Source organism: Drosophila innubila (genome assembly GCF_004354385.1).
Source record: "Drosophila innubila isolate TH190305 chromosome 3R unlocalized genomic scaffold, UK_Dinn_1.0 2_E_3R, whole genome shotgun sequence".
NCBI classification, from domain to species: domain Eukaryota; kingdom Metazoa; phylum Arthropoda; class Insecta; order Diptera; family Drosophilidae; genus Drosophila; species Drosophila innubila.
In genome coordinates, this window is record NW_022995380.1 from 4,133,681 (window position 1) to 4,161,436 (window position 27,756).

Genomic DNA, 27,756 nt, shown 5'->3' on the forward strand with positions numbered 1-27,756 from the left:
GCTTCCTCTTTTTAAGGACAAGCTTACGTGTATTTTACATAGGTAACTGGCTGTTTGTTCCAAAAATTTATAAAAACTACTGCGTGCTTTTAGGCACTTAAATTTCTTTAATTATATTAATAATACGCTCTTACTGCCTTCTACTTGTTTAAAATTAAATTATACTCTTTAAATTTGTCATAAGTCTGGCTCTATTTGGGGTTTTTTTTCTTTTTTTTTCGAGGTAAGTTTCACCTAACAGACAAGTACAAATATAAATAGCACGTATGTATAATTTCTCCTTAAAAAGTGGAAGATCGATATTGATTTTAGACGCATGGTTTCTTGGGCAATTCTTCTTAGAATTCATCGTAGCTTACGAAATTCATAACCGATTTTTTATTTTTTTTTTACTCCATAAAAATTGACCCACTCTAATATATACATATATATATATATTGTTAATTAACATGTAGCGTGCTCATAGAAAAAATAGTTATGTATACAAAAAAAAAAAAAAAAAAAACAATGTACAATAAAAAAACCGTTGTCGACTCTATTTGGCACACGTAAATTTAAATTTACTAGTTTTATTATTTGAGCTTGATTTTCAAGCAGCTAGTAGAGTAATCCTTCTTTTATTTAATTTGTATATTTATTTTTTATTTAAAAAGTTGCGAATCTTCTTATTATTGTACAATTATTAAAATAAAACAGTTCTTAAAAGAGTTTTTTTTTTTATTCCTCATAAGATTACAAGGGTACTGGGTCTTCGGAGTGACGAAGATAATTTTTCTTCCCTATTTCTGTGTTTTATTCTTGTTTCTTCAAGTGCCAAAACATAATATATAATGTGTGCTGCAACCGCGAGCGTCGAGTCGTATCTCTTTCGCAAAAGTTCTCAGATTTGCAAAACAGCCTAAAAGTTGACTTTAATTTTGGTCGTTTTGTAAGTCGCACGTAGGAGAAAAAACTTATGGAAAAGTTCTCAACTCATTTGCGCCCTGCATTTTTCATTGTGCCAAAGACATACACACATATATGATGGAAAGCTCTTGGCTTATGTGTATATTTATAGCGAGTCATTTGTTTCAGTTTTTGCTGCCTGGCTCGAAACACCCACGTGCTGTTTTTTTTTGCTTGTTACATTATTACCTTTTTGCTTATTGTTCTTTGGCATTTCATGTCGTTGCGGAAATACCTTTCACTTTGTCGATTTGTTTCTTAGTCAGCTAACTACCTTTATGCGTGTCTGCCGGATCCAGGATATTTATATTATATGATATTTTTGATAAGCGCACTGCACAAGTCGAGACTGTACACTCTGAATAAATATGATTGTCATTTTTCTCCGGCATCCTTGAAGCGAGCTTATTGGTATCATGAGTCTAGTGAGTCAAAAAAGGAAAAAAGTGCATTTAATGGCAGCTGCAATTTGTAAGTCAAGCTGATCCACTGCACAAATTGGAGCTCAAACTTATGCTGTGCTTGCAGATGGTTGGTAGACAAATCAAATTGAGTTGAGCATAAATTGAACAATCGCTATTTGAATTGATTTGCCCAAAGGACTCCTAGTCTGTGGTTGTATTTGTCTTTAGTTCTTCTCGCTGTAGAGCTGTAAACTAATATTATTATAAGACGTAAAATAAATACTGCTACTAATCCAGAAGAACCTCAAAGTTTTTGCTAGAACAATCACTTTTTGATACTGATTGTAAGTAAAGGTATAAAGAAATATTAACAGATTATTAAGTATTTCTTATATTTCCTGGATTTGAGTAAAATAGGACAATTTTCTTTTACAAATTTAAAATTAAAGTGTTGCAGTAACAAGACTTGTAGTTCTTGTCAAAGTGGTCTGCTCCCTTCAAAATCAAAGAAACTTAATCGACTAGATAAAGAAATTTTTACCATTTCTTAATGGTGATTTTTTCGTTGGTTTATCGACCTTTCTATTTTCTTAAATTTAAATTGCTTATTGCTGACTTGAAGTCTAGAGGTCAAATATTAACACTAAACAACAACACACAAGCATTTTGAATCATTTCAAATTTCACATTTATTGAATTAAATTAAGTGAATTAAATTATTTGATTTAAGTACAATATTCTTATAACAATGAGGGTGAAAAAAAACTCGTACTGAATCAAATAACGAACTTTCAGCAGCGCTCAAAAATGATTTTATCCCGAATTCTTAGAAATGTTATTTTGCTTCTTATTGGCACTTTTACCATTTATAGTGAAGAGGCCATGCACCCATCTCTCGCAGCTGTCAATTAACAGCAACAGGCCAAAGCCGCAACTATATCTTCTTCCCAATCTAAGGACCCCTCTTCCCTGCTACGACCCCTGTGGATCACATTTGGAAAAATGTTTGTGGTCCGGCGCAACAATGCGCGAAAATATGTTTGTTTATAAACAAATTTGTTTTGCATTCTAGCTTTAGTTGAGTGGCCTCCATGAAAGTTGAGTAAATGAATAACAATATACCACTGCTTACCTCCCCTTTTTACCCCTATTGTGGGATGCCAGTTGTCTGTCAATGGCCTGGCACACAGCCAGACTAATAACTAAGCCCGCATAGCGCTTTGCTATTGACGGGACTTTGCTGCTGGCAAGGACCTGTCGACAACTTTGAAGTAGTATTCTGAAATTAAATTAACACAGAGGCATTTCGTGTCAACATTTTTTAGCTGTCAGCTGGTGGCATTTTAATTGAAACCAATCAATAAAAAGCGCCAATGTCTGCAGCAACTCTTTCAATACCAAAGGGAAGCAGCAGCTGTCAGAGATTTGTATTAAATGAACTGTGCTTATTTTCTTTTTTTGTATTATTGAAGTCAGGGACTGTAATTATAAGTCTTTTTAAAGGATAAAAAGTATAATGCATGGCGTATTGTTTAATTTATTTTTTATTTATTTGTTTATATCAAGATTTCTTAAATACATTTTAGAGATGAGTGCTCTGATGTATATTTACATCTCTACTTTTGACGAACTTTGCATTGATTTTATACTAAAGGGATTTTAATATATCCTGTTTCACTAACAGGCACACGAACGCATTCCATAAATTGAATTCATTCCAAATAAATATATCAATGCTCCTTTCGGATGTGGCTTAACAAATTGTATTTTTATTTTTGTATTATGCCAAATAACTTGTTTGGATTTTGTCTTAGCCTTAAAACATTTCAAAACTTTGTTATTGCTTGACATTTTGTCAGCTAGTCAAATCAATCAACTCACAAAGCTGCAGGCCCCTTAACCAGGTTAAGGAGCTGCCTAATTTAATTTTGTCTAACAATATTAAATTTGCATTTGAAGTGAAAATGTTTTTAGGTAAATTTAAAATTAAATTAGCTTGTGCAACTTGTCGTATGCGTAATTGGCGTCTATTTGCTACGAGTTGTTTGTTTGATACTGTCATAAATTGCAAATAACCTGCAGAGTTTTGTCCTGCAGCAAAATACACAAAGAGACCACCGCACCAGCACTCACACTCACACACACATTCACAGACACAGAAACAGACAACTACACGCGCATTCATGAATACATACATACATTGATATGCCTGAGGACAATTAGAAGAATGAAACAAAAGCCACGTATAATTTTCACTAGGACGTCATCTTTTGTGTACGTTCATAAGTCTATATACACGTATGTAGGTGTATATGTGTATGGGCAGGTCCTGTGGAGCTTGGTAAATACCAAGTGCATTCAAATGTGTGCATAATAATTTTGCAAGCGCGTTGAAATGCAACCATTCAATTAAATGCTGCCCACGGCATGCTGCGCATAATTCCCTCTCTGTCTCTTCCATTCTCTGTCTCTGTCTGTTTGACATGTAGCAAGGGCCTGGCTAAAATCTCTATTGCATGCAACATGATTTGATTGCCATAATGCTATTATTGCAGCTTTCTTGTGGTTAGCAAAAGCAGATTTTGCAATGCTGAATGAAATTGCATGATATATGCCAAGGCGTTGTCGGTGTCCTTGTTGGCCTTGTTGTCGCATAAGTCAAATCGTTATGGCCATTAAATGCGCAACAAACTGCTCGGTCCGTAAATCAATGGAATCGGGCACAGATTCCCATGGCAAGCAGATCGACAGAATAAATTATGGCAAAATCTCTACCATTTATTTATTGCAGTTCATAGTATAGTTTCTTAAATAATATATAACAAATTATACATAAAAGACGGATAGATACCCTGTAAAATTTATAAATATACTATATGTATATCTTTGTTAATTACTAAAAATTTTATGTTATTTGTAAATAATCTGAATATTCTCCATAGCCTCTATACATTCGTTGGACATTTATTGTCTACCAGCTAAGAGATTAAATAATTTAATTTTGTATTATTTTTTAATTATTTATTAATACTCGACTAAAAGCTGTCGGCAAAGAAATTTAGCTATTCAATATAAGACTAAAAATTATATAAAGAATTAACAATTAAGATTAATATTAAACTTAAATTATGAACTGAAATGAGAAAAAGAATTATAACTACATACAAAAATTATAATAAGTAATTAAAAAATCCAACATTTTTTGCAAGAATTGAAAAATCCAAGTTGATCAATAAAGAATAACAAGAAAAAAAGTGAAAGGTAATTTGTGGACACACCTTAATATTTGTATAGCTATTTAAATGAGCGACACGCTTAATTCGAAAAATAAATAATCAAGTTGTTCTAAAAATGTACAGGGTATATCATTTACCTCTTGAAAAATCAAATTAAAAAAACCTCATAGCATAATCTCAGACTTTGACTAAAAAATTAATGAAATTATTTTTATGGAATTTAATCAAAAATATATATTTTACACTATTTGCTGAGTCATTGAGTTGTCGGTTTTGTGAAGGTGTAGAGAGTATTTTTTCGTTGTTCCAACACCATTGCATTAACATGCACAGCTGCACACGTTAAATAAACGGATGTTTTTAACTCAAAGCACAAAAGCATTTAAGCCAGAAATACGTACACACAGGTGTACAGGTATCTGTATATGTGTATTTAAAAAAAACGCGTTTATTTATAGTCAAAGTTGACACACTGCTTCTCTTGCAAAAAACGATTCTTAGAAAGTCATTAATCTTATATTTAAATTGTTTGTTTTTCATCTTTTTCTTTTTATATTTGGTTGACACCTAAAATTTGTATATATATTTAAATAATTTAAAATCAATTTTCTTTTCCTTTTTTGTCGTATATAATATGTAATTAAATTCATATTAATCTCTTGGGATATTGACAGCCATAAATGAACAAGTTAAATTACAATTTATCGTGTCAGGCGCTTCCCATAAACGAGTATTACACAGCATATCGAATGAATTGAATTAAAATTTCCACCTATATTAATAATAATAAAATTATTGGATTAACATAAAAATGAGTGATTATTTGATATAAAAAATATATAAAACAAAACAAAAATAAGATTCTGATTGCCACCGGAATGGAAAATATAATTTTTTAAAACGTGACTCTGTAAAGAATTTATTATTATTTGCTCTGGCTGATTTACTGAGCATTGTTTCACACAACATGGCGTTGGCAAATTTATTGGGAGATAAGACGGCGTTTTGCGAAATTCGTATTGGAATGCTTTGAAACTCGACTTTGATCTCGAATTCATTTTTATTTTATTATCCGTCTCTATTAAACGGAACAGGGCCCCAATGGCAGGAAGGATGTGTATTAGAATCTAACTCCAGAGGTACAGAGTTCGAGTCGCCGTGTGTGCAAAGATTTTATTACTTTCTTAAAATTTATTTAAAATTATTCTATTTAGTATATTTTTAATTTTTATGTTCTTTGCACACACATAAAATATTATAAAACTATATTGTATAAGTTTGATTTGGCGTTGGTAAGCGAAGCGAGGTATATTTATATTTGGTTTAAAATTTTCAAATCTGTAGCTTATACACCATGGCATATCCGCTGGGTAAGTGCCTAAAAGTGCACTAAACGGTTTTTTCATTTTTGTTGTCCGCCCTTGGGGCACACTTGTGAACAAAATTTAAAGCTGCCGTCGCTTCGCTAACAAGAGAAATAACAACAACAACAACGGCAGCAGCGATTTTGGAGCCGTTTATTACACAATTTTTTTTATTTTGCTTTTTTGGCGTGTCCCAGCTGCTACGCCCCACAGTCCGTCGCAGTTTTACGAGACCCTTAAAACTGAAATAAAATTAAGAGACGCTGAGTAGTCGGACTTTTGCTCATTTTTTATGGCTTTGGTCCGCCACTTTGTAGGGATTTACTTTACGTTTTTTGTGGCCTCAAACTTGCACACAAATTTGCAAATTATTAGGGTGCATTAAAATTGTAAGTGCCTTCAAAAAAAATTATCTTAATAATCATTTAACTAATTATTATAATAAATATACCTATGTATAAATATGTTTATGTATATATAGTATGTATACTCAGCCATCATTTAACAACTTGTGTCTTTTGCCCTTCGACAGCGAGGCACATGGCGTATGCGCAATATTTGAATGCTTAATGGATTTGTTACGTAAGCCGATCATACTTATCCAGTTGGTTTCAAGTGATGCTACTGCAATGTATGTCTAATATTTATGTGAGCTATGCTTCTGACTTTACTTTCCTTTTGTTATTCTATATGAACTAAAAAAATGGAATAATTTTATTTATTTGTAAAAGGTTGTCATAGGTATTTTGAAGCGGCTCCAATATGTATTTATATATTTCATTTCTATTCTTTTTCACACATTGTGTGCTAAACAAAGAGCTGACTTTGTCAATTGTTATCTAATTGAGTGGAACTTGACATACAAATTGTGTCGATGTGCTGACTGTTTTTTGCACAGTTAAAAAAGAATAAAAATGTTACATAAAGTGTCCCCCTTTTTCATTAGCCCCATTTTCCACGCAATTTTGTGGCTGTAAAATATGACGTAAATTTAAACTTGTATTTGATTATTTGATTGAATGCACATTTAATAGAAATCATAAAAGGTTTTTTAGATACATTTGTACATAGTAAAGTTAGGCATTAAAAATGTACACTAATATGTTATACATATTCTCATTTGTCTTTGACTTGGTTAAAGGAATAACTTATTATAGTACACATATAAATAACTGCTATATTTATTTATTTATTAATCATGTAAAACAACACCAACGCACAGAGATATGTCAGTTTGAGTTCTTAACTTAGTTTTGAGTTGCATTTTTATTTATTTCATATGAATTTTTGTTGGGATAGTCAACTGCAAACTGGTTCTAGGTTATACTAAATATCTGGTGTACATTCTATATTATTTTAACTGTCAGCATTTTTCCATTGTTTTCTCATTTAAATTCGAAAATCCACATTAAAGCTTGACGCTTGGAAGAAACCTAAAATTTTGATCCACACAAAATGCGTTGTTGTCAATTTGTTTATATATATATTAATATATTTTCTATGCTTGTTGGGATAATATTATAGATTCCATATGCGTATTCTTTTTAGCTCATCACATGCATATTTAAACAGTTAGAAGTTATCACTAAATAGTTAGCTTATATTTAGTATACCCCATGGGATTTATTGTGTGTTTCTCTACATTCGAAATATTTACAACATGTTTCAGCTAGCAACTCAATAGGGCCTAAAGCACACCTACTCGTACTTATATGTGTCGTATTATATATCTGTTATATTTAGCTAGTAGAATACATTTTCATATAATACAGTTCTCAGTAGAATTTTGTTCTCTGAAATGCATTCAACTTAGCATAGCTACTGGTAAAAGCGTTTTGTGACAATGCTCCCCCTTTTTTTTTGACTTAATTATAAAATCAATTAAATTAAACTACAAATAAGATTTACAATCGTATTTAATCTACATATAGATAAGTATGTACATATACAATTTTCAGTTGACCCTCGGACAACTTGAATCAGCACAAATAAAGCACAGATAACATTTAATTTTTATCTATAACAAATTGCATATCATTGATTGCTGTAAACATTCATCAAGTTTAAATTCGTGTATTTGCTTAACTAATATTGAGCTTAATATTTTATTTAGTTTGTCAACTTGACAGTTTTTCTAATGATACAATATGTTGTCCACAACTTTCCCTATATCTGTTCAAATCCAATCACACTTTCGACATGCTCGAAAGTAGTCTTCACATTTAGCAGCTGCAGCAGCAGTTGTTAAGTTAACAGCTTCTGTTTTTACTAAAATTTCACGTGCTTACCCAAAATATTTTATTAACATTGCTCTGTCAATTGTTATACATAATTTAAATCACATTTAGTTTAAGAAATTTTTAAATTTTTAAAGAACTCGAAGTTATTTTCAGTTTCCAGTAATTGGTTATGGATGGTAAACTAAAATTTTTGAGCGCCTCATTTTGCATTTCATATTCGTAGCGGTGCAAAAGAAGTTTAAATCCATTTATTTATCTTGCTAGCCTTTTTTTATCAAGTATATCTGCATTTTTCGCACTTTCCACTTTATAAGAGGCCCATATGCTGAGAGAGAAAAGCGAGGACGGCAACTGAGCCTGACGTCAGTTTATTATCAGAAGGGGGTCTGAAGATGTTTTTGTTGTTTTCATCGGAGGGCGGCTGAGTTGAGAGCTGAGGCTATTAAAGTTCAATGAAGTTTTCACCAGAGTGTGACATTTTCGACCAGCCTATCGACCCTACAAACTACCCACTGACATCGACGAGCAATGAAGTGGAAAAAATATTTCCGCTGGCTGTAAAATAGCTATAAATTTTGAATCGCCGCGGGTGCGTTTACTTTAGCGGCCTCAGGCATTGTCTGTCGTCGTCTGGGCTGAAAAATTTGTCACCAAAATGGGGGAGAAAATGGCGGACGGAAAATTGTGGACGACTTAGAGTGAGTCGTGAGTGGTAGAGGCTTTTTGAGTAGGTGCCGCTAATGGCACCATTACCTGGCTCTCTCACCTTCGCCTTCTCTTTCTTTCATTCACTGAAGCATGCTACAAATTTGTCGCTTACTTTGTAGCCACATCACAAAATTGCGCTTTAAACTTGTCCAACAGTGAAACTTTTGAGCCGTATAGCATTCATTATAGCTCTACTTATTGTTGTTGTTTCGATTGTTGTTCTTATTTGATGTGTTCGTCGAGCAGCTGTTTGACTGGGACTTGGGATTGAAACCGGTTGTACAATGTACATCCCCCAAGGCGTTCGTCAACTTCTTACGTGACCAGCTGAAAAGTTTTCATTTTGCGCACGTTAACAAAAGCGAATGCAACAACTTTTCAAATAAAAAAAAGCCAATCTTCCTGCCAACACACAACAAAATACAAAAATACAATTTCTATAAACGTTGGTTACGTGACGATCGCTTCAATGAATTGTGCATGATTTTCGCATTTGCGGCTTGAAAAGTGTCATAAATTAAACACATAATTGCAAAAGTAGCCGAAACATTTAAGCCAACTCCTCTTATTGATTGCAATTTGTTTAATGAAATCTTTTTCAGCATCAACAACAATAATAACAATACATTTCAGACATTTATTGACTGTTTAACGGGCAATAATGTTGTAATGAGAAAAGTTTGTTATGGAAATGTGAAATGGCACTTCATTCAATGAAAATAATAGCTTATCAGCTGTGTTCCACAAATCCTTAGAGTTTTTAAAGAGAATTGCATTTGAAAACAACCGTTCGAAATGTCGGTGTTTCTTAAATGTTAGAAAACTAGTACTTTCGAAAATATTTTTGAACTGAAAAAAACACAGTTTCAACAAAATTTTTAGGCTTAGTAAATTTTTTATATAATTAACAAAAATAAAATAAAATTATTTGATGTATTTTTATTTAATTTAAAAATTAATTTAATTAAATTTAATAAATATTTTATTTTGACAATTCTCTCAAATTTTTTTTTTAGAAATTTGAAAGCAATGCTTGGTTAGGAACCCCAACGAATGCTTTTGGGTTGATTTGGCGCTGTTAGAGATTTGTAGAACACCTCTGTATATAAGTACAATATCTAAAATTTGTTGCAGATAATACTGAATAGAAATATGTTACAAAAATCAAATGTCCCAGAGTTAGGTATTAAGAAGTTAAAAACTAAACAGATATAGGGTCGGTTCTTCAATATTTCCTTAAATTTGATGAGAGATATTTTCAAAACTGACATGACTTTCTATACATTTTTCGTTAAAATATCTGTGATATAGTTTTTAATCCCCTTAACTAGACATTGAAAAATCGACCCTTAATCATTTGCAGAATAGTGAGTTATTCGATACATTTAGTTAATCGTTATTTACATTGCAACGAATACAATTTACTGTTGAAATCTCAATAAATATGTATGAACTTAACTCATAAAAATCTAAAATATTGCAGTGCAACAATTGTTGTCTTAAAGTATTTACTGCTGTCTTGAGACTTTGCGAGTTGAGTTTCATTTTGCGGAAAATCTTGAAAATCCCTTTGCTTAGCTTAATAATCCTTAATGGACCACACAGACACACACACACACACACACACACATTCGAGCTTAATACACCTTGAGCGAGTCGCAATTAGAGAAGGATATGTTGCTTTTGTGGCCTGTGGCAACTAAGTCGCTTGTCCAGCAGTCGGACTGGGAAATGGTTTATCAATGTGTTGGCATGATGTTCTGGTGGTTTTTCAAGCCATGCAAATTGAATTTGGAAATTAATTACAATACCCAAGACCATACCCACAGAGGCAGACACACACTCAGACACACAAAGTGGTATAGTGAAGTGGCACGTTATGCGGTTAACCAGAATTGGAATGGAAGCAGGAAATTGAAAGCTTGGATATGAACTGAACTGAGCTTATAAGTTGGCTGTTGATCCTTCGCTTGCCCGTTTGAGGACACTGGCCGTTGAGCGTTGTGTCGAGCCAATTTCAAACTCAACGCTGGCACATTTCATGGGCGGCGTCGGTTTGTGAGGATTGGACTCTGATTTCAGTTTGCCAAGCTTCACGGGCGTCTGTTATCTACTCGGTCGCCAGGCGCTGTTGTTGGAGTAACGGCAGAGCAGTACCTTCTTGAAGGCCTGCCTGAATACCTTATTGAATATGGTATAGAATATGGGATTGACCATGGAGCTGGCATAGCCCAGCCAGGTGACAACATCGAATACCCAATGGCTAATCCGTTCCTCACACTCCTCGCACACCGTCGGCAGCAGGTTGAGCACAAAGAATGGCGACCAGAGTATGACAAATGTGAAGAAGACCACGCCCAGAACTTTGGTAGCCTTTTGCTCCAGCCGAATGATGCGACCATGTCTGGAGGAGTTCCTCGAGATGACACTGGAGTTGCGAGAGTGATGGGAGCGCACTGTTTGCTGTCTTTGCAGTAGGCAGGGTGAGGATTGCGGTGTCCTGCTAGGCTTGCCACCCTCTCCACTCGCCTGGTAGTTCATATTCTGATGACTCCGCAACGTGGCCGAGCGACGCAGCGGCGTCGTTGATGCCGTACTGGACGACGTCTTCGTTGGCGTGAGTAGCAACGAGGTGCGTGCGCCGCCAAAGCTGCTGCCACGACGTCGATGCCGACCAGCATCCCATGTGATCACCGAGGCGGTCTTCGATATGCTCAGCTTGCGTCGTCCTGGACATGGTGTTCCCGGTGCGGCCAGATAGCTGCCTCCATCGCTCTGATGATGAGCATGATGATGATGATGAGCCGCATTTGGCGATAATGTGTTGCCTGTGCCACCACCAGGTGGCGCTGCAGCAGCAGCAGCTGTGCCTGTCCCTCCCCCTGCTCCACCGACTCCTACTCCCGCTATGCCCACGCTGACGCTGCTTGTCAGTCCTTTCTTGTTGTTGTTACCGCTTCCGGAGCAAAGCAGAAGCTCCATTTCACTTGGAGAGCTGCTCACCGCCGTAGTTGTTGAGGTCACTTTGAAGGCGGACGAAACAATCTTCACCTCGGCCGTCTTCACACAACTCTGCAGCGGTCGATCCCCAAAATAGGGACAAGTGCAGACTGAGGGCAGTTGCAGGTAATCCGGCTGATGATTCTGTATGGCTCTGGAACTGGAACTAACGCGACACAGCTTGGCCGGCTCCAGTTCCGTATCCGAATGGCAGCCCTTTGATAATTTATCCGTCTGCGTTTGCATCTTCTCCGCCTCGTCCTCGTCGTCCTCGTCGTTGACATCATTATCATCATTGTCCAAACTCTCGCAGAGAGTATTGTGACGCGTATAGAGCACATTTTTCGGTAAACTATTGTGACGTTTCCTGCGTCGCAGTGTGTCCTGATCCTCGTCCTCGGCATCCTCGCTGCCATTTCGTCGTTCCCGTCCAGATGCAGCCGAGGAGGCGCGTCGTCGTCTCTTGTAGGCACGCAGTCTTTGTGAGAGCTGAGAGAGTGTGCTGTTAATGACAGAAAGAGAGAAGGAGAGAGGGAGAGAGTGAATTGGAAGAAAAATAAAATAGAGAGAAAAATGCTGTTATTTTAAATTTTAAAGCATTAAGACCTAAATATTTATAATCCCTTTATACAATATACCTTACAGTCCTAAGTAGATTATTGTAGTTTTGGTTAAAGTTTGAATATTTAAATATTCGATGTATTTGATATATGGTGAACAATATTTTATTATATTTATTTTAATATGACAACTTGTAAATTACGCTTCATTCTAAAGGCATTTAAAAACACATTCAAGAATAACATGACGTGGAATCCAACCCAGTTTTTTTTTATAAACTCGGACAGCTCCTCAAGTACACTTTTATTTCAAATTTTTTGCTTAAAAAAACTTTTACCTACTACTTTTATATTGAAAATATTATATTATTAATATTAAAAATAATATTTAATTATTATTTTCTCCAATTTTTTTTTATCTGCAGGAATATTAAATTTCCGACGTGCGGAGCATAAACTTTCTATCTTTTATTTAATTAAAAATGTTGAGCCAATTGGCAAACAGAGTGCCTGAAGTTATTTAACCTGTCCGAAAAAAGCACACACACACACACACGCACATGCAGAGAACACACACAGAGACACAGCCACACGGTTTGTGGTCACCTGGGTTATATATGCAGAAAAGTAGGCAACGCTTTTTGGGTGTGTGTGTTTGTGTGCAAAAAATCCACAAAATGCGCTTTGTGGCTTGCTTCTGTTGTTGTTGTTGTTGTTATTGTTGTTTTTGTAACAATTTCCTTTTTTTCTTTTCTTAGGGCTTCTCCGCGTTGTTTTGCGTTCTCATTTTGAATTCATTTTAATAAAGCACATGAATTTCAGCGTTGGCTTTGCGGCTTTCTACTCTGCCGCCATTTGTTTAGCATGCAAATGTTGTAGCAACAGCAACAGCAACAGCAGCCGCAACTTCATTTGCTGCTGCAAAGATTAGCAGCTAATGAAGGCGTCGTTGAGGGGCATAGAAAGAAGGAGAGAGAGAGAGACAAGGGAGTCTGAGGGAGCCAGAGGTGGCTTTCAGTCAGCTCATTATGCATCCTTGACGCTTTTGATTTGTGTTTGCACGAGACGCGCGCATAAATTGAGATGCAGATGGCAATGATGGAAAAGATGGTAAAGGAAAAGCTAAAGCTAAGCTAAAGCTAAAGTAAAAAGGTGGTCCCATCTCATTATGCACAAGTTAAACAAAGCCAAGCAGCTGCCTTGACTGGCTTTATTATTGTTTCAGCCACAAAGGAATTAAACAGCTGCCAACAGTTCATCATTCAAGTCAAGCCAAGAATCAAGTCCAGAACCAAACCAGACCCTAACAAGCTAAAGCCTAACGAATTGTAGCCAACTCTGGCATATGCGGCTTGTCTTTCTGCCCTTCATTTGCTGCGAGGGCAGCTTTGACAATTTCTTACCTGGAATGCAAAGTCTTGCTAAAGTTTTTATTTTGCTTATGGCATTCTTTTTTGCAGACTTTTATGCGAAAATATATTAAATTCTGTCTGCTCATATAAAATAGAATATTTAAATCGGCTACATTTTTCACTCTTTGTACAAGCTACCAAAAATAGTGTTTGTGAAGAGCAAAACTAAGTAATTGAAATGTGTAAGTGGTCTCTGGTTTGCTTTAAGTTTATAAGTTCTAATTACAATATTAATTGGTGCTCCAGTGGCTTAATGGTTAGAGTTGCCGACCTGCCGAAAATATAAATATATCAGTTTAAGAGACTGGGATCGAGTAACAGTCATGGATGAAAAATATAATGAGCCACACCGTCAATGAATCATAAATTTAAACAAAAAAACTTGTTCAAAAACACTAATAGCCAGGGACCATAACTGTTATGGGGATCTCCAAAAAAATCACTTTTAATGGTTATTTTAAGACTTTTATTTTATAAATACAAATTAATAGTTACTTTTATTGAAAAAAAATAAATATTAAAATTAATCATTATTTTTGATTTTTATTTTATTAGTCGTTTATAAGTCTTTTAAGTCTTTTTTGATGAATAGAAGTCTGTAAAGACTTTTGTTTCTGATTTTAAAATTTAAAAAATCCAAAAAATTTTTATTTTTGAGGAATAAAATAAAAGTCTTTAAAGACTTTTATTCAAAGAAAATCAAAGACTCTTATAAAAGATTAATAACATAAAAAATAAAATAATAATAATTATTATAAATTTTTTTAATCACAAGTAATTATTAAGTGTGATTTACAAAATCAAGTCTTTAAATAACCAATAATTTTGATTTTTTTCTTTTATAACTCAAATAAATGCTTATTAGCTGTTTGCAGAGATATACAAATAACAAAAATTTTGGTACAAAACATAAATTGAACTTCTCCTTATGGTTGATTTTTTATGTGGCTATTTTGAACAATAATCATTATTTTCAGTCCCTGCTAAAAACATGTTAACATGTTTGAATGTGCAAAATATTGAAATTTAATTTAAACTTAGATCTCTTAGATGCTCTTAAGATCGTCAATTCCTTTATGCCTTCTCTTATTGCTTATATTTTCAATAAATTGATCTTACTTAATAGCGAGGAAGTCACTTATGAAGCAGCCCTCGAATTATGCCGGAAGTGTGGCCAAACATCATTTGTTAGGTTATTTGGAGTAGCTGTCACAAGTGCATGAGACGACAAATAGTCAAACAATTAAAAGTCGTTTCTCGTTCGCATCGTATTACCAAACGAACCGCTTTACAACGACAGCCTCGTACAATGGTTCGGGCTTAAATTGAGCGCCACTTTAGGCCGGGTTAACGCTGAAAGAACCAAAACACAATATACAAAAAAAAAAAAAGGTGGAAATAAAAGAAAGTCCACTTTATTGATTGCGCAACTGCTCGCTCAACTGTCAAACAATCTGCCAAATATGATGACACAAAGGCGCACAACTTGGCTAACAGCCAGAAAGAGACAAACGGACTGGGTGTGAACGAGATAAACTATGACCCTGATTTTTTGGAACGTTTTACGTGCTCTGATATAATTTATTGCGGTTTATTATAGTTTGTGAATAGTCAAAAGTTGTTTAACAATGTGTAAATGGCACGGCAGCGCGACTAACTGATACCCTATATTATCTCAAAAAAAAGTTAGTTTAATTTAACAGGTATTCACAGTTATCAGTTATTTACAATTTTTTAAATCTCTTCTTCTTTACAGTATAATTATAGCTTCCAATAGAAGTTTTGAACATTTAATTCACATCGCAAGACTCGTGTTAAGCGAAATGTCTTGGTTATTAAATCTTTGAAATGTAAGACTTAATTTTTATTTCTAAATTAACATTTTTAATTGAATTTTTGTGAGCTCTTCTCCTTTTGCCAACATAAACCAGACAACTAAAATTAGAATATTAATAAGAAAACACCAACTGATGCTGATGCTGTCTGCTAAAATCACTTGAGCTGTTCAGCCCATACCTAATTTTTCCCTTTAAAATGGCCTTCGAAAAGGCACAACAAAAAAGAAAGAAAAAAAAATTAATTATTACAAAAAATTTCACAACAATTCAAAGGCGGAAGGACAATAAAAGGCAAAAGCGCCGAAAAAAAACGGGGGGCAAAATAAACGAGCCGAGAACCGAAAAAAAATAAGTACAAGCTGAACGTTTGGCTTGGCTTTTGATGCGGTCAAGCGAGAGGACGAGAGAGAGAGATGATGGTGGGGGGTACAGACTCCTTCTGGGACTGCGAAGTGTTTAACGGTTGGGAGAGGGACATGTATTGTTTGCTGGTCGCATCTGTTTGGCTTTTTGTCAGGTGAAGCAACCCAAACTTGTTGGCATTTACTTCCAGTTCGACTTCCGAGCACTTTGAAAAGAGCTGTTCTCCTTAAAAAATATCAAGTATACGAAAATTGAGTGTCCAACAATTGCAGGCAAACGCACAAATGTTTTGTTACAATAATATCGTATTTTAGACTCTTTGTTACTAAGCATACTATTGGTTGTAAGGATACTCTGGAGCTAAAGTGTAGGATTCCTTATAAATCAACCCTTTTTTTAGATTACGACATATTTCTTATATACGTAATTAAATTTAATTACTTTTATACGAACTTCTTTGAAATGTAAAATTGCAACTTTTAATAAAACTATTGTATGTATTGTTTACATTAAAAATATGCGCTTTAAGCAAGGCTGAAAACAGGTTCTGAACTGAATTTGGCTGTTCTTAACAACCCGAACCGGATCGTGAACCGAAACTTTAAAATTATATACTTCGCAAACGCGAACCTGAATAGAACCACTTCCTTAAATAAAAGGTTCGGCTCGAAAAATATTATTATATACATTTTATGCTTCTTTAACATTGTGCAAATATTTGATACTTTGAATAAAACTAAAAAATTATATATTTCATAAAATTCGATTGCTGTGTTATAAAAATCAAGAAAAATTTTTGAAATCAGAGTAATTTTTTGTATCAAATTGAACAAAGGTTCGAACCCAGGCTGAGGAGTTATATATTATCCGGTACGCGAACCGAAACTAAGTCTCGCTCTATGCTTCGAACCCTGGAGCCGAACCTTTACCAAAATTTTGGTGGCTTGCAGCCTTGGATTTTTTTAGCAAATTTCTATAATTACAAAAAATATGGTTTTATTTAGTTAAGAATTTGATGCCGTAATATTTTAAAGCTTACGCCAGGTTTTCTATTTAGTTGGTCAAAATAATAAGTGTTAAATTCAATTCCATGCTTTCGACTGTATTATTGACTCCCTGACTATAAAATAATTATTTTTTGTACTTTCCACAAAATAATTGCACACTTTTATATAGAAGGCAAGTCTGATTAAGAATGCCCTAAACTTATTAATTGATGCAGCACTTACCCATCGCTCTGTTCGCCCAGTCGACTGCTGGCCAAGGAGTTTCGTGTGCTTTCGCGCTCTATGCCCAGCGTTGTGACGGATAGACCCAGATGATTGCTGGTTCCCTGTCTGCTCTTGGGCGATGTCTGTGGCGGGTAATTGCTGCCCTGTGAATGTTGCTTGTGTTGCTGATGTTGCTGATGTTGTTGTAGTGCCTGTTGATGTGTTGCATAGCGTTGCGGGCTGCTCGGAAATGGCAGCTGATTCGATATGGAAAACTCGGATTTGGTGGGCGAGCCAGTTGTCGATGACGATGCAACAGATTCCAGGCCACGCGATAGCTTCAGCATTTCCGCACCAAACTGATGCAACGCCGTCATCGTTGTGGTTGTCGGCTCAGGAATGCTAAGATGAGATTAAAGTATATGGTGTGCATTTTTGTGGGAATTGGTTTGAATTAGATGTTGAGCTCACCTGGTGTCTGGTAGCCAGAGCTCATGGTTGTCCAGTGTACTGAGATCCGTGTCCGTCGAGTTGGCCGAGTGGGCGTGCAGTACTGAGGAGGCGTGGCTCTGGCCAGGCTTCAACAGTCGACGCCATGTGCAGCGACGCTCTAAATGAGAAATCAAATCAAGACCAATAGAGTTAAGCTACAGTCAATGCAATCATACTCGTATGCTATGGCAAAAAAGGGATTCACATACGAAAACTTAAAAAAAAGAAATAGATGAGCTTATAAAATCAGCGAGAATGAGCGCAGAAAAAGGGGGAAAGAGAGAGGGCGAGACAGGGAATTTTCTGCTACGTGCTTTTGCCAAATTCAGCTGCATTACAGCAGATTTAGTCTAAAATAACTGCACCAGATACAAACTCACACACACACACACACACACTCACACATATACAGGCACACACATGGATAGACATGGATACAGCCTTAAACTAATACAACTATAAACGCCACTCAACGCTCCGTCGCATTGCGCAGTTAAATGTTCAACTCGTTGTTCCAAATGCCGTCGCTTCCTCTTCCCCCTTTGTCCACCTCCAATGGAGGGTAGAACTGCAATGCAGTCGCAGCTCCATTAAATATGCTTAGTTTTTATATAGCTTTGCTCGTTCTCATTTTATTGATTATTATTATTGGCACATGGAATGTCTGCAAGTTCTTCAACTATCCTTAAATGCTCTTTTTATGACAACCCATAAGTAGAATGTAGAAAAGGTCGCCAATCATCCTTTTCTACTTGACTATAACGAACAGAAGATAAATGGCCGGAAAGGGAATTAAAAGCAATATTCTCTATATTTTATACGATGTATTTAACAATGTAATTTCAAACAAAACTTCTAGCGCGTTTCTGCATTGCTTTTCTTGATTTCTAGAAAAAATAAATTTGTTTTATCGAAAAAAGAATGGCTAATTGCTTGTAATGATTCTTAAATACGATTTAATTTAAAATGATTTTATTACGTTTTTTAAACTAGAGTCTCAAGCATTGGTCTGATTTACAAAATGCTAAAATTTATGTAACTGCTTTTTTCCCCATACCGAAATCTTTTCTCCTATAAGCGGTTTTGAGTTTGGCTTTGGATTAATTGAGGAGAAATATAGAAAATTAAGAAGAGAAAGAGGATTGGATAAAATTAAAGACATATCAGCTGAAAACTGTAAAATAAAGTTATTGTATTGACTGAATTGACTGTCACAAAAATCAGTTACATTAATATTTAAAATGTTGATATGAACTCAAGTGGTTTTAGGGATTAAAAGTTCGAACAGGAGTTAAGTCAAAGTTAAGTATTTCAAATATGAGAAAAGATACCAGAAGTGCATCTCATTTCAGAGTTAGCAAAGTCTATCAATTACAAGTCAAAAGAGCATTAGAACTTGCAAATAATACAAGAATATTTCCCAGTTCAATTGGTTTTCCTTTACCAAAACAAATTTCCAACTGACGCAACAACTTTTGCTTTCAACTTGAAATAGCTTGACACTTGTAAATCAGCTTTAGAGACGTTTATGTTGATGGTGGTCCCTGTAAGCGACATAACTGAAATTAGCTAGCAACACATTTACACCCACCCCTCAGTTACACACACTTTCACTGGCTGTCGATGGTTGGCTGTTTGCATCTATCCTGACAGGATGTCAGCCAACCTCTGGCTGGTTAGGTACATTCGTATTTCTGCTGCCTCTGTTCCCTTCCCCCTTTTACAATGTCGTGTAAACTTGCTTCGAGAGCCGGAGGCAACAAGATGTGCAACAAAGTTTACTTTTGGCAGACTGAAAATCAAATTATCCGAGGACAGCTGCATAGCATGGCTATAAATATCCCAGAAATTGCACGTCCCACAAAATCTCCCCTCAAATGGGTTTTTTTTTAAATAAACGGAAAAATTAATTATCATTTCCCGTTTCAAATTATTCAAAAGAAAAGCAAAAAAATGTACTTCATTTTTGGTTTGAAACTAGCTTTTATCCTTTGTGGTTAAAAATTTTTAGTTTCAGGCAAGGCTGCCAACCGGTTCTGAACCGAACCTCGTAGAACCGATTCGCTTCGGGTTCTTAAGCAGACTGAACCGGATCATGAACCGAACCCTTCAAATTATTTACTTTGCGAACCAGAACCTAAATACAACCGCTTTCTAAAATAAAACGTTCTGTTCGAAAAAATAAATAGTTACATAGTTTAAATTACGAAACTATTTGAGACTTCGGACTAAAATAAGACATATTTAAATCTTCAAATAAATTTAAATTATCATAAAAATTGTATTTCTTTTAAAATAAAAATTTTATTAGTTCAAAATGTAGTGAAAAATGTATAACAATACAAATTTTTTTTGTATAAAATTGAACTAAGGTTCGAACCCAAACCTTGGGTTCAGGGGGTATATAAACCAATTCGCAAACTAATTTAAGAAAAATACCCTTTTTAATTGTTTGCACTTTTTTGTTTGAAAAATTCCAATTTTTGCATAAGATCTTTGAAAGTTGGTGAATAAAATTAAACATTTTGTATCGATGCTCCTTCATCGGAGTTTGAAAATTTACTTTTCTTTCCTTTCTTTGAAAGCATGATAAAATAAGTAATAGGTGGTGTTGTCGGCAGCCGAAGCTTGTTCGTTTTTTCCCTTAGCTTCACGATGCAATACGTTTTGTGCCCTCGTAGGCAGCCGAAGCATAAATTTTTCCGACGAGACCACCATATACTTATTTCATCAATTTGAAAGTAATCAGTATAATATAACTTCAAGAAATGTTCCTGAATGAAGGTTGGAGTAAGCAACTTGGCAACCTCTATCTATTAATTTGTTTAGCATTGAAATACACCCGAATGTAGATATATATAGTTAGTAAATAGAACTGACTTACCCAAAGCGGGTGCTTGTCCCAGCCAACCGCTTGCCCATCCTGGCGTCACTGCTGAAGTGGGCTGGCCACCGCCCAAATTCTGACGCTGTCGGGCCAAGAGACGCACCGTGAGGCAATAGGTGAGTAGCATCACTCCCAGTGGTATATAAAAGCAGACTATGGAGCCAACAAGCTTGTAGACCGGATCAGGTATCTGGCAGGTGCCATTCACTAGCACCGAGGCATGATCCTATAATGCGAATAATAATATTTGAAATTCTGATTTTAATTATCAAAATAAAAATTCGACCCACCTTGGAGTACATCAAGCTGAGGGGCAAACTCATCGCAATGCTCAGCAACCAGACAAAGACAATTTTGAGGGTAACTCTTCGTCTGGTCTTATTCCGGCCAAATCGCATTGGATAACGCAGCGATAGATAACGATCCACGGATATTGTGCACAGATGCATTATGCTCGCCGTACAGAATAACACATCCAGACAGATCCAGGTCAGACAATGCTCCGAACTCAAAGGAAAGTGGCCTGCAAAGTGGTCGGAAAAAATATATATTGAAAACAAGTTTTGACTTTTATTAGGCTGGCATTATACTCGTAAATAACCATTATAGAAGAGGACAGACTGAGAAAAGTGTCTGCAATATTTTCCACCCAGTCCCAAATGGGAGGCCAACTGTCGACTGGCCATTTGATTTGATATTTTTCTGCTTGCTGCCTTTAATACTCTGTACAAATGCATCGGGTATATTGTTTAGTTTAGTTCAGAAAGAAGAAAATGTTGAATTGATTGGGTTTTACTAGATATGCAGGTCTGAGTCGAAGAAGTAATATAGAATTTATTCTAGAAGGCCGGTTTTGTATGTTATATTGACTAATCTTTTCATAAAGAAAATATTATGTCACTTTAGAGTGGTTTCTAGTTATTATATAGAATAATTTTAAATATAAAATCATTATCTTCTTCAAAAGTTTGAAAACATGTTTTGTTTTGTTTTTTTTTAATTGTGATGAAATGATGCTTGATTTATAAAACAGAATATCAAAACAGGATCTCTTACTAGGTCTGTTCATAGGGTATATCCCCTTCTAGCAGTCTAAATATAGAATTAAAACTGTTTTTCTGTTTCTTTACGCTTCTGTTGCAGAAATAACAAACTCGTATTTTGTGCCACAGCCGACCTTATGGCTGCTGCTATTGCTGGTCTCGTATGATATTGGCCACTGCCTTTCACCCATTGCTCCTTTCCTCCTGCCACCTCCTCCTGTGCCTTCCACTTGGCTTATGCAACATATTTGTGGAGCTCCTTCATATGTACATGCACGAGTATATGAGAGGCTCGTCCCTCGTCCTGGACTGTCGCTTTGCGCAGCTGTTGGACGTCATAACTCAGCGAGGTGCTCCAAGCCAAGGGTAGACGCCATAATATATACACATACAACGGACTTAACGGCGGAGGGGGAGAGGCATCCATATGCGATATCTCAATGTGTGTGATTGTAACGGTAAGATTTGTGTGCGGGATTTGTGGCTGAAATTTGACTGGCCATGAAAATCGCATTGCAACTGATATAAGATTTCTGTGTGAGCTCAGATTATTTGAAATATATGCCAGGTAATGAAATTTTAGCAGATATATTGTGTAGAAGCTGGAGATAGCTTGAAGATGTTGAGTTAAATTATTCTGAATTCTGAACATAACCATTATTAAGTTGGGTAACTCCAGTCGCAAGTTTAATGCTTCCATTCCTATAAGCAAAGAATCTTTAGAAAGACAGACGTATTAAGTCTTACCTATGTCTTAGTCGCCTACAATTCTTCGAAATAATTATATAAAACAAAGTATATATGGGCAATTCTCCAGAAATGTCAACCGCAGCCAAAAACGTTAAATTGATCAAAAACTCACGTCATGTGAAATTTTCTTGCAGAAACATTTTCAGTTATTTTTAAATCAAACTAAAAACATAATTAAGAAATATCAATACATAACATTTTACAATTAATTGCAACAAAATATTCGTTCACGTTTCGTTGAAATCAGTATTTGAGCTGGTCACCGAAAAAACTATTACTTCTGTTTAAATCGCGTGAGAATGCCTTGGTTTTTTTCTAAATTTTTTTGAAAACGAACAATTGCCCAAAATCCACCTTAGCACCAATAATAGTGCTAAACAAAACCTATAAGTTTCGCCTTTTGTCACAAAAAATAATGTTTAGGAATATGTTTTTTTTCGACAGTAGAGAGTTACCCATATATAATAAAAAACAGTTTGTAAAATAAAAAAAAATTATTAATTAATAATAGAGATTATCAGGGAGTCAGAAATATAATTTTAGAGTCATGCAAGTTTGTTTGATATATGATTGATTTACTTTTAACACAATTTTGTATATTTCAAAGTTTGTTCAAAGCAGTCCCTCATAGACTTGATGAATTATGGAATTATTCAAGCTGTATTTGTATTATAAAGTGATAAGATACAACCGGATTCTTACCAAGTTTTATCGAGATAGCTTCAAAACTGAGAGACTACTTCGCATTTGGCAGTAACTCTTTATTTCACAAGTATTTAATTTTATGAAATTTTAATGTAAAAGTTTTAATGTTAAGATAACAGCTGTTAAAGTAAGCTGTTGCAACCGAAGAAGTTGTACTTTGAAAATTATTGTAATGTGCATTTTAAAATTAATTAATATCCAAGAAAATCATTTAAAAAAGTACAAATTTACAATGAAAGTTAACTAGTCTGGTTTATACTATGTCTTTTTCGTCATGTGTTGTTGTTTATTTACATGACTTTATTATTATTGTAAATTTATTATTTACAGTCAAGGGATAATTTTGGAATATAATGTTCACATTTTTTTAGCAGTTGTTAAACAAGTGATTATATTGTTAATTAATGCCACAAAAATGCATTCGCTATAAAGACTTAACTCGTCATATAATAATTCTTTATGGCTTTTCGGATTTTACTCACTGACTAAACAAGACATCTCTTGCGATACTGCAACTCTAAATCTCTACACATACCTTAAGAAGTGTAATTTTAGAGAGCTGAAAAATTAACCAAATTTTTCATCCCAATTTAGACACTAAACTGTTGCATGTGTTATCCTGGAGGCCGTTAGGATTTCTTCAACTTCGCATTAGGCGCTGAAATTGCAAACCATTTGATTTGACCTTCCTACCCCCAGTTTCATTGGAAGTGTTGCAAATACAAATGATACGGTCATTGCGCCCGGCCCAAGAACGATTTATGTCGGGCCTAAAGTGTCCATAAAATCGATTTGGGGGCGCACCTTGAAACCAGGGCCAATGCCAAAGCCTTTAGGCTCAGACGCATTGAAATAAATTTGTTTAAGCAATGTCGAATTGAGAAGAAAAAAGGTTAAATTAAATCTGAAGCTTGAGGGAGAACAGAGCAGGGGTGAAAAGGATGATGGACTTTTAACGGATGCGACTGGCAGGAAAGTTTCGTTTCCTTTAGTTCCTGTTCTGTTCTTTTCTGTTCTGTTGTGCTCTCTTCTGTTCACTTCTGTTCTCTTCTGTTGTGTTGTGTTGTGTTGGGGCCATTTAAGGGGCGACTTTTCCCAAACACAAAGGAGACCAAAATGCATGCCTGAGGTCTGAGGTCTGCCAGTGCCTTTAGGGGCTATGCTACGCTTTTATTTGTGTTTTGATGCTTTCTTTCTTTTTCTTTACTTCTAATATATTTTTTTCTTTCTTTTCGTTCCGTTCTGTTTTGTTTTGTTTTGTTCGCTCACAAAAACATTTCAACTTACAAATGCGAAACAAATTTCAAACAAAAGCGCAAAGTTCGCTCCGCATCTTATTCAAGGAAATAAATTTTTAGCTGTTTTCTCTCTCTCTTTTTCTTTTGTGTCTGAATATGTGAGTTTTGTTTTGCATACTTTGGGGTGCTGGGGTGGTGGGGGGAGATGGGTCAAGTCATAAAAACTAAACTAAAACACAAATATCTGACAAGCTAAGCTTAACTGAAACTTGGCACCCAAAATGACTTTGTAAATGCGTTGAAACTTATTTAATTTGCTTTTTAGTTTAGTGGGTCACAACGAGGGTCACGGATTGGGCGAGTGCCAGCCTTAAACAATGACTCTCTTATTTGTCAAATCAACTTACAGTCATGGCCCAAAAAACGCCCCGAAACAAGAATGAGAACTTCAAGTCATGCCGGAAGCATGATGAAATTGTAGCAGTTTAGATAGAGTTTAGTTATGCTTTACAGCGAATCGACTAGTCGAGCATCAGATCAACTGTAGAGCAATGTCAGCTTAAAGTTAAATTACTTACATCTTTAGTTCACTTGCTGTGTTACACATTTAATATTGTAACCTGTATAATTACAGGGTATTGACTGCTACAGCATTCTTCTTTTATCTCTTGAACCACTATATCTTTAAATATACCCTGTTAGCCAGTGCAACAGAAAGGGAAGTTTCCTTTTACAGGGTATACGCTTGTCTAATGTTTTCATATTCTAAATTTCATATGCCGCTGCCTCTGACAACATAAGCTTTTGTATGATAAACCATCCAACCTCTTTTCTGCATTATCAAGAACAACGACAACAATAGCAATAACAAATATTTGAACACTTCTTTGCGTTAGCAAACAATTCGCGTGCAGCGCTCCAAGCGGTCAGAAGGCAAAACCAACCAACTAAAGTCCTCGTCTCGCTGTGGAAATATGCCAAAAATGATTTATGAATTCTCTCGTGTGAATGTGTGTGTGTGTTTGTTTGCTTGAGAGTGTATTTGCGACTGTGTGTGTTGTTGTTATTGCAAAGCATCGATTTCAATTTCACTTCTTGTTTTGTCATTTCTTTGGCTTCGTTTAGTATCAACAACAGCAATTAAGTTGCAAACATTTTGGCCAACTGTTTGCCATTGGCTAAAAGGGTTTCACTCTAATTGGGCCAGAAGTGAATTTGGTTTACATCATTTTGGACAAACTAATAATCTCACAAGATACAAAATATTTTTTCCTTATTCAGATTTATATTCAATTTAAAGATCTACCGCATCATTTCACAAAAATCGTTGAGAAAACGTTTTTCTGTCCAAACTTGGCTCAATGCATTGCCTCAATAGACATAAAATTATTTGCACAAAACGTAAACGTGAAAAGCAAATCGTAAATCGTAAAGCAATCTGAAGTAAAATATCAAATAACTGACAGAAAATACATAAAATTCAACAATAACAATTTCTAGAAGACATCTCAATGATTTCTCGTGTCAATAAGAATTGTCAAATAAAATTTGCTTGTAAAAATTTAAAAATAGCACGATGCGCAAGGAGTGACGAGTCAATACCCTAGCTTTCAAATTTTTATGTTTACATAGCATACTTTTTTTATTGTTTTTTAAATATAACTCCGAAAAACGGACTTTGAATAAAAACTGTGGAAACTTCATTGAAACTAATATTCACAAAATTGTCTAAGAAGTTGAAAAAACTTTTCAAAATGTCAGATTTTTTTTTTTTTAATTTATTTTTAAATTGAATACCAATAGTAAAAATTTTAAATCAATTGCATCAATGTTCTGTTGTTTTTATGGCAATTGAATAAAGTTCGTTCACGTTTAATTTAATACGCAGATATGTATAACACTGCATCAAATGACAGATAAACTGATTAATCGATTAAAATCTAACATATTTCTCTGCGTGAGCATACCATATGTAAATAAAACCATTGTGCAACAGTTCAAAATTTGTAGAGATTATAAAATAAGCCAAATAAGTCTAATGTCTAGTGCCTATTGTTGTTGCTGTCACGCACATACGCCCAAGCAACAATAACAATTTCAATAACAAATCACAAAAATAATAAACGTGAAAATATATACAGAAAAAAAAAATTTCTTTGGCATATGACAAGAGAGCCGGGGTAAAGGACGGATTTAGGTTTGGGGACGTTGAGGCTAAACAGACAGCAGGTAGACAAAACGTTGGTAGCCTGAAGGACAAGTGTGTTAGGGAGAAGCAAGTGCTGCGACGGGGACAATTGACGATAACTGTTAACTCAAATACAGTCACAAACACACACATACTATACATATACATATACACACGAAGCGTACGATTTTTTGTACATGCCTAACAATCAATCATTTAAAGTGTTGACTGCTTTTGAAAGCAGACCTTAAATCTCTCACGTAATTGGCTGCCCTGCTGTTTTATATTGCCCTCTCTTGCTCTCTCTCTCTCTTTCTCCCTCTCGTTTGCACTCGTGCTTTGTATTTAAATTTTAGCCCGCTTTAAATTTCTCTTGTACGAATAATTGGCTTGCCTGCTGTTTATACATATAGCTTTCTCTCTCTTTCACCTCCCTCTATCTCTCTCCCCAAACTCGGTAGAAAAGACCTGCGGCGCTTGTTGACATGTTGTCACCTCTGTTGTCAGCAAATTTATGAGTTGGCATCAACATCCCCTCAACCTTCCCTGACAGAGTCTGAAAAATTCACCGTGTTTATATGTGAAAGTGTATAAGATAGCGATGAGAACTGGCCGCATATTTTTGATCGAGCGCAACAGCAGATAAAAAATATATAATTCTTATACTTATCATATATATCAATGTCTAAATATTTGTATTAATAAATTTGGATTTTCAATTGCGTAAAAACTTATATGTAATATATATTTTAATCTAACTTTTTTCTTTTTTTTTTAAGCTTAGTGGTGTAATACAAAAATAATTTATACCAATAACACTAGGCAACAATATTGAACTTTTTGGCTAATAAAGGAACGAAACCCACTGTTACGCCAGTAGTTTTAGAGCCATCAATTTTTGAAATAAAAAAATTATTATTATTATTATTTTTTCTTTAAAATTCAAGACAAAGTCGAAAAAAATTGATTATATCTTCTTTTAAGCTTTATTTATTTATTTGCAATATTTTATTTGCATTGATTACGCTTTAACATTAATTAATCATTATTAGTTAATTGAATTTTGATGACTCAGAAAATAAATCTGGCATTTCAGGAACACAAATATTTTGTTATGTTTTTTTCGAAAGAATTTTTTTTTTTTAATTTCTATAAGTTCGAGAAACAAAATT

At 34.9% G+C, this 27,756-nt stretch overlaps 1 protein-coding gene across 1 annotated transcript in view; it reads right to left on the reverse strand.

The window, feature by feature from the left end:
• Positions 1-11,003: 11,003 nt before the first annotated feature.
• Positions 11,004-27,756, reverse strand: part of LOC117791281 (dopamine D2-like receptor) — a 35,546-nt gene continuing 18,793 nt past the window's right edge. The window contains exons 3-7 of the mRNA XM_034630989.1: positions 20,951-21,183; positions 20,658-20,886; positions 17,753-17,891; positions 17,300-17,683; positions 11,004-12,399 (exon numbers count right to left, since the gene is read on the reverse strand). Of these exons, the coding sequence (XP_034486880.1) occupies positions 11,004-12,399; positions 17,300-17,683; positions 17,753-17,891; positions 20,658-20,886; positions 20,951-21,183 (2,381 nt within the window). The remainder of the gene's footprint in view (positions 12,400-17,299; positions 17,684-17,752; positions 17,892-20,657; positions 20,887-20,950; positions 21,184-27,756) is intronic.